Source organism: Podarcis erhardii, assembly GCF_964252035.2.
Source record: "Podarcis erhardii genome assembly, chromosome: 13".
Classification (NCBI taxonomy): domain Eukaryota; kingdom Metazoa; phylum Chordata; class Lepidosauria; order Squamata; family Lacertidae; genus Podarcis; species Podarcis erhardii.
Genome location: NC_138502.1, coordinates 15360682 through 15375672, shown reverse-complemented (window position 1 = coordinate 15375672; position 14991 = coordinate 15360682). Strand labels below are relative to the sequence as shown.

At 44.8% G+C, this 14991-nt stretch overlaps 2 protein-coding genes across 19 annotated transcripts in view; one reads left to right on the top strand and one right to left on the bottom strand.

The window, feature by feature from the left end:
* MVP (major vault protein) overlaps positions 1-2056 on the bottom strand; it is a 26817-nt gene extending 24761 nt beyond the window's left edge. For 2 of the 4 annotated variants that reach the window (XM_081836882.1, XM_081836877.1), the window contains exon 1: positions 1730-2026. The gene's annotated coding sequence lies outside the window, so the exon portion shown is untranslated. The other 2 variants (XM_081836878.1, XM_081836879.1) reach the window with 2 other exon arrangements.
* On the top strand, positions 1021-14991 carry MAZ (MYC associated zinc finger protein). 15 transcript variants are annotated; one of them, XM_081836884.1, is made up of 8 exons: positions 1021-1325; positions 3310-3525; positions 5348-5413; positions 6646-7436; positions 10315-10378; positions 10613-10784; positions 12455-12662; positions 13668-14991. In XM_081836884.1, the coding sequence occupies exons 1-7, from the start codon at positions 1290-1292 to the stop codon at positions 12640-12642; spliced, it is 1533 nt and encodes a 510-aa protein (XP_081693010.1). In that variant the 5' UTR covers positions 1021-1289; the 3' UTR covers positions 12643-12662; positions 13668-14991. The 15 variants fall into 15 exon arrangements, with proteins under 15 accessions (XP_081693010.1, XP_081693018.1, XP_081693017.1 ...); XM_081836896.1 differs by having other exon boundaries at positions 1027-1325; positions 3313-3399; XM_081836895.1 differs by having other exon boundaries at positions 1030-1325; positions 3310-3399.

Below are 14991 nucleotides of genomic sequence, written 5' to 3'. Positions count from 1 at the left end.
ATTAAATGAACGTAGCTAACTTACAAATCTGCCCTGGCACAAGTATAATGTGGATTGAACAGGGTGCATGGGACAGCGATCACAGTAAAAATAAGTAAACAAGGTATCACCCACTGGGATTTCTACTAAAAATTGTTATCTGTTTGCCTGCCAAGTTGAGTCAGCAGCATTGTGGTGCTAAATATGAGCTCAATTAAGAACACTTGGTGCACAAATGCGATCCTGATGTTTTCCCAAGCCTGTCATGTGATAAAACAAGGGACCCTAGGTAATTGTGGTTGAGTCCTTCTTTGCCAAGAGGTGACATAGAGTTAGAAGTCTCACATTTAACTCAAGTTCTTGCTGAAGGTTGTCCAGGTGAAGTCTGCATAAAAGTCACATTAAAGTAACTTGCATAAATGAGTAAAATCTCCTGTTTGTGGTGTAAGCGCCAAGAGGGCAATACAAACCATATCTATTCAGAATTTCTACTTGATTCAACGGGGTTTATTTCCAGATATGGTTGAAGCTGCAGTACATGCCAGTGACATAATCCCATACTATGAAAGCATAGCTGTCTGTGTTAAGTTCTAGATCACAGCAGGCGTCATGCAGATCGTCCTACACCTTACTTACTAGTACCTGCAAGCCCAAATATGCTGTCGAGTTCGTTCTTCTTCCCTGAGACATTTTTTAAAATATAGGCGACATAAGTGTACGGCAGGGGGTTGAATAATACGGAATGAGGGGCAGAAAGAGAAAAGGCACCATAATGGCCATTACGGATGAAGCTCTTCCCTGGCGGCCATTTTGTGAGAGGGGACGGAGTCACTCAAAAGAAAACTAACGGGGAGGGGAAAGGAGTAACCGTTACTCGCGCGCGGCCGCCTCGGCGCCGGCCAATCAACTTTCTTCTTTAAAAGAAAAAAACCCTACGGCCACAGCGCTCGTCACTCCACCCAATCAGCAAGCACCACACGTGGGGGCCTTTTGTACGATCCCGCGCACGTCGGGAGCGAGGACGGCAGCCCCACCCAATCGCTACCTGCCGCCTTCTCCATACCCCCTCTTCACCCCTCCCCGCCCAGAGAGGCTGTGGCGCCGGGGGGCGCGCGCGCGCGCAGAGGGGGCCAATCAGCGTGCGCGCCGAGGTTTCCTCGCGCCGCTGCCTCCTCGCTCTATCCCCCCTCCCACCTTCACTCCCCCCGCCCGCGCGACGTTGCTGCTGCTCCCCACTCGCTCCCCCCTCCCTTCCCGACCCCCCCTCTCGCCGAGCTGAACCCCCCCCTCCCCCGCTCGTTGCCGCCGCCATGGACCCGAGCAACTGGAGCAGCTTCATCTTCCAGGTAACCCCCCCCCTTCTCCTCCACCTTCCCCCCTCCCTTCTCCGCTAAAAAAAGGGGGGGAGCGCGAGCGGAGGACAAGGGAGTGCAAGCAAGAGCTCTAGGCTCCCCGCTCACACCCTCCCTGCCCCGCCCCTCCCCTCGGGAATCCCAGCGGGCGGGGGCCCTTGCGCGCGCGGGCCAGCAGGGCGCACTCAGCACGCGCTCCCCCCCCCCCCGCCTCGCGCTGCCCCAACGGTCACCTCCCTCCGCCCAGCGCAGCCTTGCGCTCCCCCTACCCCCTCGTTCTCTACGCTCGCTGTGCCCAGCCCCTCCCTCCGCCTCGCGCTTCATCTCCCTCTCCCCCCCCCCAACGGTCACCTCCCTCTCGCGCTCGCTCTGCCCATCCCCTCGCGCTTGTCCCCCACCTTTTTCCCTGCCAGTTGCTACCTCGGTGCCTCCTCGGTCCCACTCCCAGTGATCCTGCTTTCCAAAATGCCCCCCCTCAGATACACACGCACTACAGCTGCCTCGCCCTCTCCAAGGCTACGCGCGCATAATCCTCTCTTCCCGTCATGCCCCCCACAAAATAAAATGTCCTCCTGCCATAATTGCTTTCCCCTCCCCAAAGCTGTGCCCTCTAGGGGTTTCTGCCTAACACCAGTGCGAGTTTGGCCACACATGCCAAGGAGAGGCTTCAGGCTCATTTCCTGGCCCCGCTATTTACTTACCCTGAAGCGCAGGCACAAAAGGAGGTAGCTAGGTGTGACCTTTGGCAGCCAACAGGTGTAGTGTTGGATTTCCCACCTGTTTCCTGCCTACCTTTATGTGTGGACTCCTAAAGGGGCCGTCTCTGGACATTAAAAAATGCAGGGAGATGACCCCACTTCTTTCCTCCTCACCTACAAATACATTATGATATAGATAGTGGCTGTATACACGGTGGGAGGTACATTACCTCCAACTTTTCCTGTGACCAGGCATGTGTGGCCAAATTTTGTCAAGATTGCATGAGGCCCCTACTTCCCCACCCTTTGGAGCTCCTTGTCTTAACCTCCTGCTTCCACTTCTTGAGCCTCCCTTGCAGACAATTTCCTCTTTAAACCTGCAGCCCCACCTCCCCAGCCACCTCCCCTTTCCAGTTTCTGACCAAATAATAACCTCCTGCCTGCTGCTGTCACCCTTGGCTCCTTTCCTAGGTAATCGCCCTCCCTCCTAGTGCTTCCTGCCCGGGTTTTCCCTTTGCAGAGCTCAGCCTCAGGCCTTCCCCTTTTTCAGATATGCAACTACTGTACTTGCTTTCCCCTTAATGTCTCTCCTCTTATAAGTCAGAGACATGGCTCCCCTAGTACTTCACCATCATGTGTGTGGTTGGGGAGGGGGATCTCCCAGGCATAGACCTTAACATAATGCTGGCCCATATCTACTGCTGTTGGGAATCCCTTGCCTGTCCTTTTCCCCATTCCCGAAGGAAAGTAGACTCTCCTAGTACATGCCCTCTTTTATTCCATACTTTTGTACACAATAGTCAAACCCTCATCTTGGCCCAGTGTAGCAATTTATCTTTACAGTCCCATACCTTACACCTAGCTTTCTCTTCTCCCACAAACAAACTTTCCTCCTTTCCCACACCATGGGAAACCAACTAAGTTCTGCTTAGAGTAGACCCACTGAAATTAATGGACCAGAAAGGCATATTTATTAATTTAAATTGCCCTACTTACATTGGATTCAACCCCATATTTTTCCTGTTGTAAACCATAACTACTCCACACTTACATTCAGTGCTTGAAGTTACTTGGGTCAAGCAATTGCTGCTCTCTCTACATCTTTCATCTCATCACCCATAGTTCCTGTGGAATAACCAAACACACCGATTTCCTACAATTACCCATTTCTCTCTTGCCGTCCTTTGAATTTATGGTAACTCTTGAGTTTCCAAATTTGCTGAAGGGTGGGGAGGATTCTTTTAAGGTTCCCTAATCTTTCTTTTTTTCTGTCTCTTTAGCAGAGTCATACACAGAACCCTCTGCAGGTTGGGACCGAAATCCAGTCCAGATTTTTTGCTGCTCAGGGCTGCAGTCAAAGCCCCTTCCAGGTGAGCTCTGTCTGGGCACCAAATGGAGAGCGATGGACCCCTTTGAAAAACGATATCTACTTGAGGCAGCTGCATCTCAGTGCTGGAGACCAAAATTTTTTATACGAATTGCCTCAACCTCAAAGGGTACCCTGTACAAATACTTGATTTTAAAAAATAATTTTGTATTTCTTACTGTAAATACTGTTTTACATTTATTTATCCACTCTTACTTGATGTCAGTCACTTAATGTTTATTTTTATTTGTTTACTTTCAGCATTTATATACCACCCAATTAACCATGTCCTCTGGGCAGTTCACAAATTAAAATCAATAAAATACAACTATATTCAGTCAATTAAAATCATTACAGAAGCAGCACCAATTTTTTAAAAAAAGCATAAAACAGTTGTGGGACTGAGCCTCTGAAATAATGATTTGCCAGAGACCACCCTATAAAGCTTGTGCAGAGTTTTAAAGCCAAGTACTTAAATCTGTACCCTTATGTTAAAATAAACCGTCCCCTTCTCCCAGTTCACCAAACCCATGAAATTAATCTGGTGCACTTCAAGTTTACTCTGAATTAAAAGTTAAAGTTTTACTGGGGCCAAGAATTCTGCCTTGCTGTGCAGATATTACCTTGGTTCTATTTAGATTTATTTTGCTTTTATTAATATTACTAAACTCATATATCCCAGACTTCAACAGGTAACAAATTAAAACAAAATAAATTATTATTGTGTAAATACCCTGATAGGCAGCTTTATCCCATACACATTTTTTCAGAAGTGTCACCATGTTCAGTAGGCGTAGGATTGCAGTTTAAGGTCAGCCCTTCCCTGGTTAACTCTATACTTTAAAAAGCAATCTGAATCAAAGTTTTATTGGGTAATATCTAATTAAATCATACCCTGAGTAGACCCAGTGAAATCAACTGGTGTTACTTAGGTTCATTGATGTCAGTGGATCTGTTTTGAGTATAACTAATGTTGCATATAGCTGGTTGTTTTGGAAGCTACCCAGACTTGGATGCTGACAAACCTCTACCAGAGAAAGAACTATTTGAACTTCACTTACAGATAATGCTCTAAATTGAATTTAAAAGGTCGTGAAGGAACATAACCAAGACAACTGTATTTTTGAATAATAACAGATCTCTGAAATGCTAGATTGAACTTAGGTTTATGTAGTGGTTTGTCATTTTTCCTGATAGCATCCCTTGTTCCATTTTTCTGACCAGTGTACAGAGATTAAGGGGCTAGTCCTTCACACATTTTCCTGGGAATAAGCAATACAAAACAAAGCATAATTTACTTCCAAGTAACTCTGCCTAGTTTCTGACACATATGACTTGGTCACAAATCAGTGACTGAACAGGAATTTGAATTCAAGTCTCTTCTATAGAAGTTAAGAAAGACTGTCACTTCATGATATGGTAGTTGTCCTTACTGTTTTCTGATGGTGATGGGCACTAGAAAGTCTTCTAGCCAGGCAAGCCAGGACCATGGGTCCTTATGTATTTCTTTGTTGCCTGGAGTTAAATTATGTTCATCACCTTATATAGCTAATGCACAAAAGCTTCTCAGTGAAGAAGTAATTTTTGGTTTGTAGAATTTGGAGTGAAAAAATTTAATCTCTCTTTGTAAATGTGAAAATCACAAAGTAAAACGGCTTAGTTTGGACCCATGGATTGCCATATATGGACTGAGCATATTTTCATTGAAATTGATTTATAAATTGTTAGCATTTTTAAAAGAATACTTTTCTAGATTTTTAAAAGGTTCCAAACACATTTTTCTCTAATCCTGTGAATTATTTCCTGATTGAAAATTCTGGGAAATATTTTGGCTAAGGAATAAGAACAAATTGGTGTCTAAATGGTTGTTGGCTCAAATCTATGCATTTCTTCTTTCTAAAAGCCTTGTAAATAAGTTTACAAACATTGCTTTTCTGCCATGTTTTTACTAGCACGCTAGGGATGGCAGATGGACAGAGAGCTTTGTCCCTCCTGCATCAGTTAGCTGCATTTCTCTGGTAGGTGCACAGGAGGGATGGAAAACTCCTTCCTGAGACTACTCACTTGCCTGCATAGAATTCCTTCTCACTGATGGCTACCAGGCTAGTACTTAAATAGTACAAAGCTGCATCAGACATATATGTAAGCTGAATTGTAGGCTGAATTTCTTTTCTAATGTGTTTTTTATATTCTGCTCGTACTCGGAACTCCCATCCAAGAGAATGATCAGGTTCACACCTGATTAGCTTCAGGCATGCTGTGGTTTCCACACCATTCACTGGCATCAATTTTAAAGGCTTATGATGATATTATTAGTATTACAGTGGTGCCTCGCAAGACGAAAAGAATCCGTTCCGCGAGTCTCTTCGTCTAGCGGTTTTTTCGTCTTGCGAAGCAAGCCCATTAGCGGCTTAGTGGATTAGCGCTATTAGCGGCTTAGCGGCTTAGAAAAAGGGGGGGGGAGGGGAAAAAAGTCGGAAAAACTCGCAAGACATTTTCGTCTTGCAAAGCAAGCCCATAGGGAAATTCGTCTTGCGAAGCACCTTCAAAACGGAAAACCCTTTCATCTAGCGGGTTTTTCGTCTTGGGAGGCATTCGTCTTGCAGGGCACCACTGTATTAGAATGGAGGGTACACATTTAAGATAGGCAGAAAGCTATCCCAGATAAAGTTTCTGTAATCCAAGTTTGTAAATAGCCAATCATCCAGTTGCCTTTGACACACAGGCAACCAGCAAGAAATGTTTAACAAACTGGAACCTGGTTGTCCTTCTCCCACCTGTAAACGTGCAGATGCATGAGAGCAAATGGGCTAGTATTTTCTGTGGTTGGAGTTAGGGTGAAGCTTCCAGTACACTTAAGCTGATGGCACTGTACTGAGCTAGATTTTCCAGACTTAGTAAGAAATACCAAAGTCTTCACTTTGCAGGGCATGGTATCTGTAAAAGCAGAGCTCTCCAACTCTGAGATGCTCAGGTCTTTAACTTGAATTCTAACTATTCAGTGGAGCTGGTGAGTGCTTGTAGCGAGTATTCCTGCTTCTCCTCCCATAACATTTGGTAAATAATAATCCAGCCCATCTTAATCTTCCCCCACCTAAGATGAGTTCAAGCTAGTTTATGAGAGATGGATGCTTTTGAAATGGGAATTTACTATTCCATCCACTCTACAAGTTACTAGAATACTGTAGGCTTTCAGAATTCATTGTTCATTACTGTATTTTTCAAGTATAAAATCTCTTTTTCTGTTCAGACTGCCACCACAACAGCCCCTCCCCAGCAGACAGCCACCCCTGCTGAATCCCTCCAAGTGGATCTCCTGCCAGTCTTGGCTGCAGCCCAGGAAACAGCCGCTGCTGCTGCTGTGGTTGCTGCCGCTACTGGCTCTGCACCATCTGCTTCCACAGTAGACACGGCTGCTTTGAAGCAGCAGCAACCTTCTGCCTCTGAGGGTGGTGGTGGGCAGGTAGCACCATCCTCTCAAACTACACAAGCCCCAACCTCCCAGGCAGCTTCTGCTACGCAACAGCAAGGTGATGCCCAGAAGAAGCCCAAGAGCAAAGGTCCCTACATCTGCTCCCTGTGTGCTAAAGAATTCAAAAATGGCTACAACCTGCGGCGCCATGAAGCCATTCATACGGGGGCCAAAGCTTCTCGCGCTGGACCCACGACCATGAAGATGCCCACCATGGTCCCCCTCAGCTTGCTTAGTGTTTCCGCCATCGGTGGCACAACAGCAGCAACACCTGCCCCTGCCGAAGGTGCAGGAAACACAGCAGGGTCAGGAGCAGGGCTGGTGACCACTACAGCATCAGGCAAACGCATCCGGAAGAACCATGCTTGTGAGATGTGTGGGAAAGCCTTCCGGGACGTCTACCATCTCAATCGGCATAAGTTGTCCCATTCAGACGAGAAACCCTACCAGTGTCCTGTCTGCCAGCAGCGATTCAAGCGGAAGGACCGCATGAGCTATCACGTCCGTTCGCATGATGGTGCTGTGCACAAGCCGTACATCTGCAGCCACTGTGGGAAGAGTTTCTCTCGGTACGAGGGATTCAAGGGTGCAGGGAGGAGGCAGTTCAAATGGGACTTGTTGCAGGGCTTACGTGAGGAAGGTTGGCTTTTAGAAAAGGTGTTTCCCCTTATGATAGAGAAGAAGCTTTAGCAGACAACATCCTGAACCAGTATGAGTTAGGACAGTGCTATTACACTAGAAGCTAACATTAACTGATTGAGGGATGTTTGGGGCGCCTCAGGATCCCTTCCTTTTGCAGCTCTTGCCATAACTCAAATTCCTCCAAGCCTAATCTTGACTACCTTGGCCATATAAAAGGTTTTCTAAGGAACACCAGCTGGTTCTGGTTCTGTGGGAGGACTCCAGAACAGTAAAGACCGCATGGGAAATCCATCCAAATCCCTCACAAGTTCCATTCCTAGGAGCAGCAAACTCATTGCAGTTCTTACGTACCAATCCAGCTGAACAAACAGGACAGAAAGAAAGGAAAGGGGAGGCATGTGAAAGCACATATTTTCTCAATTGTGGTTCACTGACTTATTTTAAGTTGGCAGTGTAAACCCAATCCAGAAAATTTCCCCAGTCCTGCCACTAGTACTTTTGTATTATAATACCAGAGAGTGTTAGGCACTGTTTCTTTCTGACTACCTATAAAATGCAACCATTAACAAGAGGCTTCTAACTGGGATTGAGGCATCGACACCCATGGGAGGTAATTGTAGACATTCAAAGAACCTTCACAAAAGTGCAACAAGTGGCTTTCATGAAGTATTGAAAAGAAACAGGAAAATGTAAATATAACCCCACAATTTAATATTGCCCATTTCAGGTCAGATTCAAACATGTAGAAATAGCATAAGACTTCTCCTTACTTTGTCAACTCAACAGACGTGTCCGTGTTTCATTGTTCCTCTGTGTAAAAACAAATCCCTGCATATACTGAACTAACATGTTAGTAAGAAACTAAAAGCTTTCTTGACATGCTAGCTTTTCATTCAAAGGATTTGTTTTAACAGGAAGGTGTATTCAAACATGTAGTACCTCACCTGCAGTCTGAAGTGTACAGTTCAAGAAGTGCCAGATCTATGGAATTTCTTTGCATATTAATTGGCTGTTAGATCAAGCAACAGACAATGAGGTCAGCTTGTGGGGAAAGAAAACCTCACATTTCCAGAATTAAACATTTGCAAATGTACTTAGTAATTGCATTGTCACCATGCTGGCAGCATAGAACACTGATAAGTTGCGGCCTGATCAGAAAGGCTCTGTGACCAGATTTCTCTCCCTTTTTTTCTGAGATTTTACCAGAATTGCCCTTACATTTGCCAGCTTTTCTGTACAATTGTAGAAAGAATGCACTTGCTCTTTAAAATAAGTTAGGCCATCTCAATTCCTACACTTGGCCCAGGTTTTGTGTGGACCTGCAGTTGCATGGAATACCAAGAGCAGCCTGTGCTCAAAATACAAAGAAAATTCCAGAGAAACAAATTGCCCCATGGGCTCTAGATGTTCTTGCAAGCCCCCAGTAAAAGCATGAACATAAAAAGAAGGTGCTGAAGTTTTCTGATCTGACAGCCCCTTGTAGAAATGGAAGCAGAAGGACAGGTGTAGGTTGGTTGATTGGTTTATTAAATTTGTGTACTACACAATACCCATAGATATCAGGGTGGTTCCCAACATAAAATTACAAATTTATTTAACCTATTTAACAAAAAAATCTAGTAACATTCCAGGCTTCACAGCTCCTAGAGGCCATAGAGTCAGGCTTCTGACTTGCAACGATAAAGGAGTAAACATGAACTTTTAAAGAAATAACTTTAGAAATGCAACCTTTTTAAAGTAGGTCTTTAAAATATGAGTGTTGTTATGGTCTGATACATATACACTCAAGTCACACACAACTACAGAAAATACAGAGGACCGTTAACACCTGACTAGAATACACTGTTTTCTACACCCTTTTTGTTTATTTCGTTGGGTAGAAACTACTTGAATATATCCAGAATTTCTTTTCATCACCACAAGGGCTTGTAATTTTAGCAGCAGAAAGCACATATAAATTACACATGTGCTGTAGAAATTTCCTCTAGGCAAGCTAGCTATATATATTCAAGGTTGCTCTCAACACTGCACTTTCTTACCCTTTCAAATAAGTGACAACCTTTATTTTATTTATTTTAACAAAATTTATATGCCATTTTATTGTAACAAAACCTCTAAAAGGTTTACAAGAATATTATCAACAAAGCTAGTTAAAAATAAGAAACGTTTAAAAAAATTAAAATAACCTCTAAACTAAAAAGAGATTAAAACATGTCAGCATCTCTCAGTTCTAAGTTTACAGTTTCTATTTTCAGCTTGCTTTCTAATGGAGGGTTCCCTGTAAATCAATTGGATTCTTGAGTGTCAAATCCTTTTCTGAATTGTTTTCCAGTTTAGGTTTTATCAGTATCTGTGACTAATCTGTGGCTAATTAATAAACCATTGAGTGGATGAATTCCCCAAGAACATTTCTGTAGGCGCATAGTCTCCCTCACTCATCTTGCCTAGACTCACATCAGTGCATGCTTGAAAATGATGAATTAAGCCTGTTAAAACTATAACTGGCACTTTTTAATGACAGAGTTATTTTCTGTTAACAGCTGCAAGCTAACTGGCGTTTAAGAGGAACAGCTTTTCCAAAAGAAGCATATTCCTGTGCATCTGTTAAAAGCAGAAAAACTTTACCAGTAAAAGAAACAGGGACAACCCAGCTTTAGGAGACATGAAACTATAGCAACATAGTTGGGATTGAGAAGGAAAAGGAGATGAATTTAATAATGGGGGGACATGGACCTTTATAGCAGGGAATGAAAGAGAATTCCTCAAGAACAGATCACTTACTTGAATATTTCTTGCCTCCCACAGTCCGGACCATTTGAACAGCCATGTGCGGCAAGTCCACTCGACAGAGAGGCCCTTCAAATGTGAGGTACCTTCCCCCACTGACAGTATTGCTGTATCAACTCTCTACTCCCTCCCATTATTTAATTTGTCCCCAATAATCTGCCTGAGTTTCTGGTGCAAGAGAAGGCAATGTCAGGTCCCCTGTACTTAAAGGGAACTTTGCACGTTCTCAAGTCCCGTAGTCTTTGGTTGCCTTGGGAAGTGGGCTGCTGTAGGCAAAAACATTTTCGCCATGATTCCTTTCTCTCTGTTACTGCAGACATGTGAAGCAGCCTTTGCCACCAAGGATCGGCTGCGTGCTCACACAGTCCGTCATGAGGAGAAGGTGCCATGTCACGTGTGTGGAAAGATGCTGAGCGCCGCCTACATCACGGACCACATGAAAGTACACAGCCAAGGGCCGAATCATGTCTGCGAACTGTGCAACAAAGGTAAGAGGACAGGGCTCTCTGTGAAAGTATCTGGAAGGGAGAGAAAAATACTTAACCGTCTCTTCTGGGAATGCTAGCAGTCGCACAGTACAATCTGATGTAGGTTTTGTAAGAATTAGGTTTCAATGGAGCTTACTCCCAGCTGCATTTGCATAGGATTCCAACTTTAATTGGTACTTGCATAAGTGCTTGCTCCTTTATAATATGGTTCCTCAGCATATCAGCCAGAGTCATGCTTGAGACCTGCTTCAGGTTATTTCATTTGCAGTTTGAATTAGATGTGGCTGGTTTTCCACAAGCTTTCAAACAGACGTGCCAGGTTCTCACTAACTTCAGCTCAGCTGAACAGCCATGGATGGTGACCCACAGGGCCTTATAGGTAGCTATATTGGTTTATTATCCAACTGACAGGCAGCAGTATGTGGTAGGTGAGCTGCATTCATCTTGGTAAGTCAAAGTTGCACATGCCTGCTTTAGAAGTAGTCAGCCGGATTTGTATCCTTTACATGTGAGGCCAAACTTCCTCTCTGTGAGCATTAAATACAGAATTGCAGAAGAGGACTGACTTGATAAGAATATATAATAATGCCTTTGAAACAAGCTGCATTTGAAGGACCAACGTTGAGACCAGGCAGCATTTTATTTTTGTTGGCCTGCAGCTGTTGCTCAGACTTCCTGCTTTATCTCAACAAGAAAACTGCTTGGCAAGACAGCTGGCTCCTAATCTTTTTTTCTCCATTTACATGTCCGAGTATCTCCTTAGTACCATTTTGCCACAGGCTTAAATAGCTTCACTGTACTGTGTAAGTGTAGGATGACATGATTTATTGTATATAGTTAGATTTGCTAATTCTCCATATATATGTGGAATCCAATGTGCAGGTAGATAACTAAACAGTATGAAAAGAGGACTGCTAATATTTGAATTGTGTGTGTTACAACTTTACCCATCCGACATACTTAGATGGGTATATTATTTTTAAATAGAAAACAATATCCTTAAAACATAAGTCAAAATAGGCTGAATAATGTGCAGGTTAGTAAGAAACAGTTTAAAAAAAACCAATAATAATAACAATCTGCTTTTCCTTTGTGGAAACACCTGGATTATCTCACTGGATAATATGCATAATCCATTATGCTTTACCCATATATTTAAAATAAAATCTTCAACATATTGTAGATAACTGGATTCTCAGAAGCATAAAGCAGCAGTTTACTATTAATCACTTCTTATAATTCTTTTATGGCTTAAATATTTCATGTTGCAGAGAATATAGATAACATAGATTTGCTGTGGGGCGGGAGCAGGAAATCTGCTTTCTTCTTCTCATCCAGCTACTTCTGGTCTAGGATTACAGCTCTGATATTTTTGTGTTGAGTCTTAAGTTCCTCACCTTTACTTCCTCAATGCCGCGATGCAGCTGCCCCTAGAGTGGGGTCTGTTGTTCATACAGAGATAGCTTACCTGGTGGCAAGATGCAGCCATCTCTGGGGTGGAGAAGCTGCCTCTTCACCAGGGAGCCCTGTCGCAATGGATCTTTCACTAGATGTTGAGACGCAGCCGCCTCTAGGGTGAGGCACAGCCAAGCATTACAGGACACTGGAGTACGTTTTCAGTAGACCGGACACTGACCTGGCTGGTTTTTGTCCTTCTCCCCCTCCCGTAGGGTTCACCACAGCGGCCTACCTCAGGGTCCACGCGGTCAAGGACCACGGACTGGCCGCCCCGCGGCTGGAGCGTTTCCTTTGCAAGCTGTGTGGCGTGCACTGCAAGACCCCGGCTCAGCTCAACGGGCATCTGCAGACGCACGCAGGAGAAGGGGCTGCGGCCACTGAGGGCCAACCGCTGCGGTGAAACGCTGGCCGGGCCACCAGGCAAGAGCCGCTTCCTTCTGTCCTAGGGAATGGGGAGGGGAGGCCCATCTGTCCCGTAGGGTACCCACGTGTCCTTGTATTCTCAGTGGGAGACGGAGAACCCCATCTCCCCTGGGGCGGCTGCATCCTAAATTAGCATCCCTCTGCCAGTGTTTAAGTGCCTGCATATTGCAGTGCCTATCTTGGTTTGGATGCTTATGTGTGACTAAGGATCCTTTTGCAGGTTCATCTAAAGAGGATAGAAGCAGGATTGAGCTTTCCTTTTTTTTTTTAATTAAAAGGTGCACATAATCCTTTGAATGTTTTATTTATCTGAATATTGTTTTATTTTTCCAAAATCAAAGGAGTTCTTGTACTTTTAACAAGAAATATAGACTACTATTAATATTTTGAAGTTAGCAACAGACAGGGCACATTGATGGGTGTTTTGTCTCCTTTTTGCCCTTCATTACTTTGTCTCCTGTCCAACATTAGGCGTAACTGTTGCTTTTGAGACACAACTGATCATGGGGCAGCAGTAAGTGAATCTATTCCCATGAGATGCTGTAATGTAGTGGGAGATTTTCTAGCCCCATTCACTGCTATGGATGTATTCCCTATGTATCATGCATCTTGGAGAACTGTGAGAGCTGGAGTCCCCTGAGAAAACTTTCCTGTGAAAGTTTAACCTTTATTATGCATTAGGACAACAATTTAAGTGATAAACCCCAGTTAGTTGTATTATCTGCGGTTAATTTCAAGTTAGAGCTAGTGAGTTCTTTCAACCTTGCTTTATTTTTCAGCCTTTTAAGGAAGGGAACTTCCCTACAGGACATGGATAAATATGGTGCCTTGGAGGAAGGGGCAGCTGCATCCATCTCTTTCTTACTATGTGAAACCAGCTGTGTCTTCTACTCCAGCTTACAGCAGGGGGAGGGTGGGAGGAAGCAGGCTACACAACTGTGTTAATTAAATTTATGAGGGTGAGAAACCCCTTTGACTTTGTACATCTGTCTTCCTCCACAGGTACGGGTGAGGTCTGCCCCCTCGCGGCAGCTGTCTCGGCCCCACCTCCCGCCGCTGTCACGGTGCTGCCCATGGAGGGAGCTTCGGTTGTGAGCCAAGCCCTCCCCACACAGCCCTGGTGATTTCTGGGAGTGGGGAGGCAGAAGCCGACCCTCCCAGTCCCATCCCTCTCCCTCACTGGCAGCTGGAGCCTCCAAGCCCAGATGAATATGCAGTGGCCATATTTGGGTGTTTAATTTAATGGTGGTTTCATTCATTCTCTCCCCTGCCTGTGCTCGTAAAATAGTGGTGCTGGGAAAGCACCTGCCCAGCCAAAGCAGCAGCTCTTGTTCAGAGGGCCATGGAAGGGCTGTGTGTGCATTCAGAGAGCACCCTCGTTTTATTGACTCCCCTGCTCTAGTCCCCTTAACGTCTAGCCCCACAAGAGTCCCATAAACCCATGCACCCTCTCCTGTCCTTAGCCAAATAGCTACAGTCTTCGTCACCATAAGTCTCTTGCTCATTCCAGCAGTGCTCCCTATTGCCCCTAAATCAGCTACACAAAAAGAGTGAGACAATGGTACAGGAAAGACTTAACAAGCTCAGCTCAGGAACAGAATGAGGAGGGCTCAAGGATGGGATACCTGTGGGACAAAATTGTGGGGCAAGATTGCAGCTGGTGGCGGGGGGAGGCCAGAGTTGGGAATAGAGTTGTGTTGGTTGAGGGGTTGACAGAACTTGGGAAACCCAAAAAGAAGTTAGAAGAGGGATGAAAATCAGGATTGAGGGGCATTGTAGGTGCCAGGAGCTCAAGTCTGGGGTGGCAGGGGGCTGCAGTGGGATGGGATGGAAAAGGATTGGATTGGATTTCTCCATGGCTTCAGTGTGGAGTGCCCTCCATTCCCCTGCTGAGGAACTGCTCTGAATTTCCCTCCTTGCCCAAGCACCTCATTCTTTCATGGTGTCTGTTTTAATGCTCCATTCCCTGAGCTTCTCTCGTGATTCGTGTTCCAAGCGTGTCAGCCCCCCACACCAAGCATTGATGCCCCACCCGCTGAAAACCTTTCTTGTTGCATGCAACCCCCACAGTTTGGGGTTAGAGTCCTCGCTTTTTTGTATTATATATATTAAAAAAAAATCCCCTGACATTTAAAATAAACTCCCTTTGTGGTTTTTTTTTTGTTTTCGTTTTTTGTTAACACAAAATGTAATGAAGCTGTGTCCATCTATCCTTTCTCCCTGTTCCCTCCCTCACCCCACATCTTTCCTTCTCCCGTGCACCCTTTCTGGATCTGTGTCTCAACAGCAAAAGATTTTAGTAAAAACATTGAAGGAAAAAAATCCA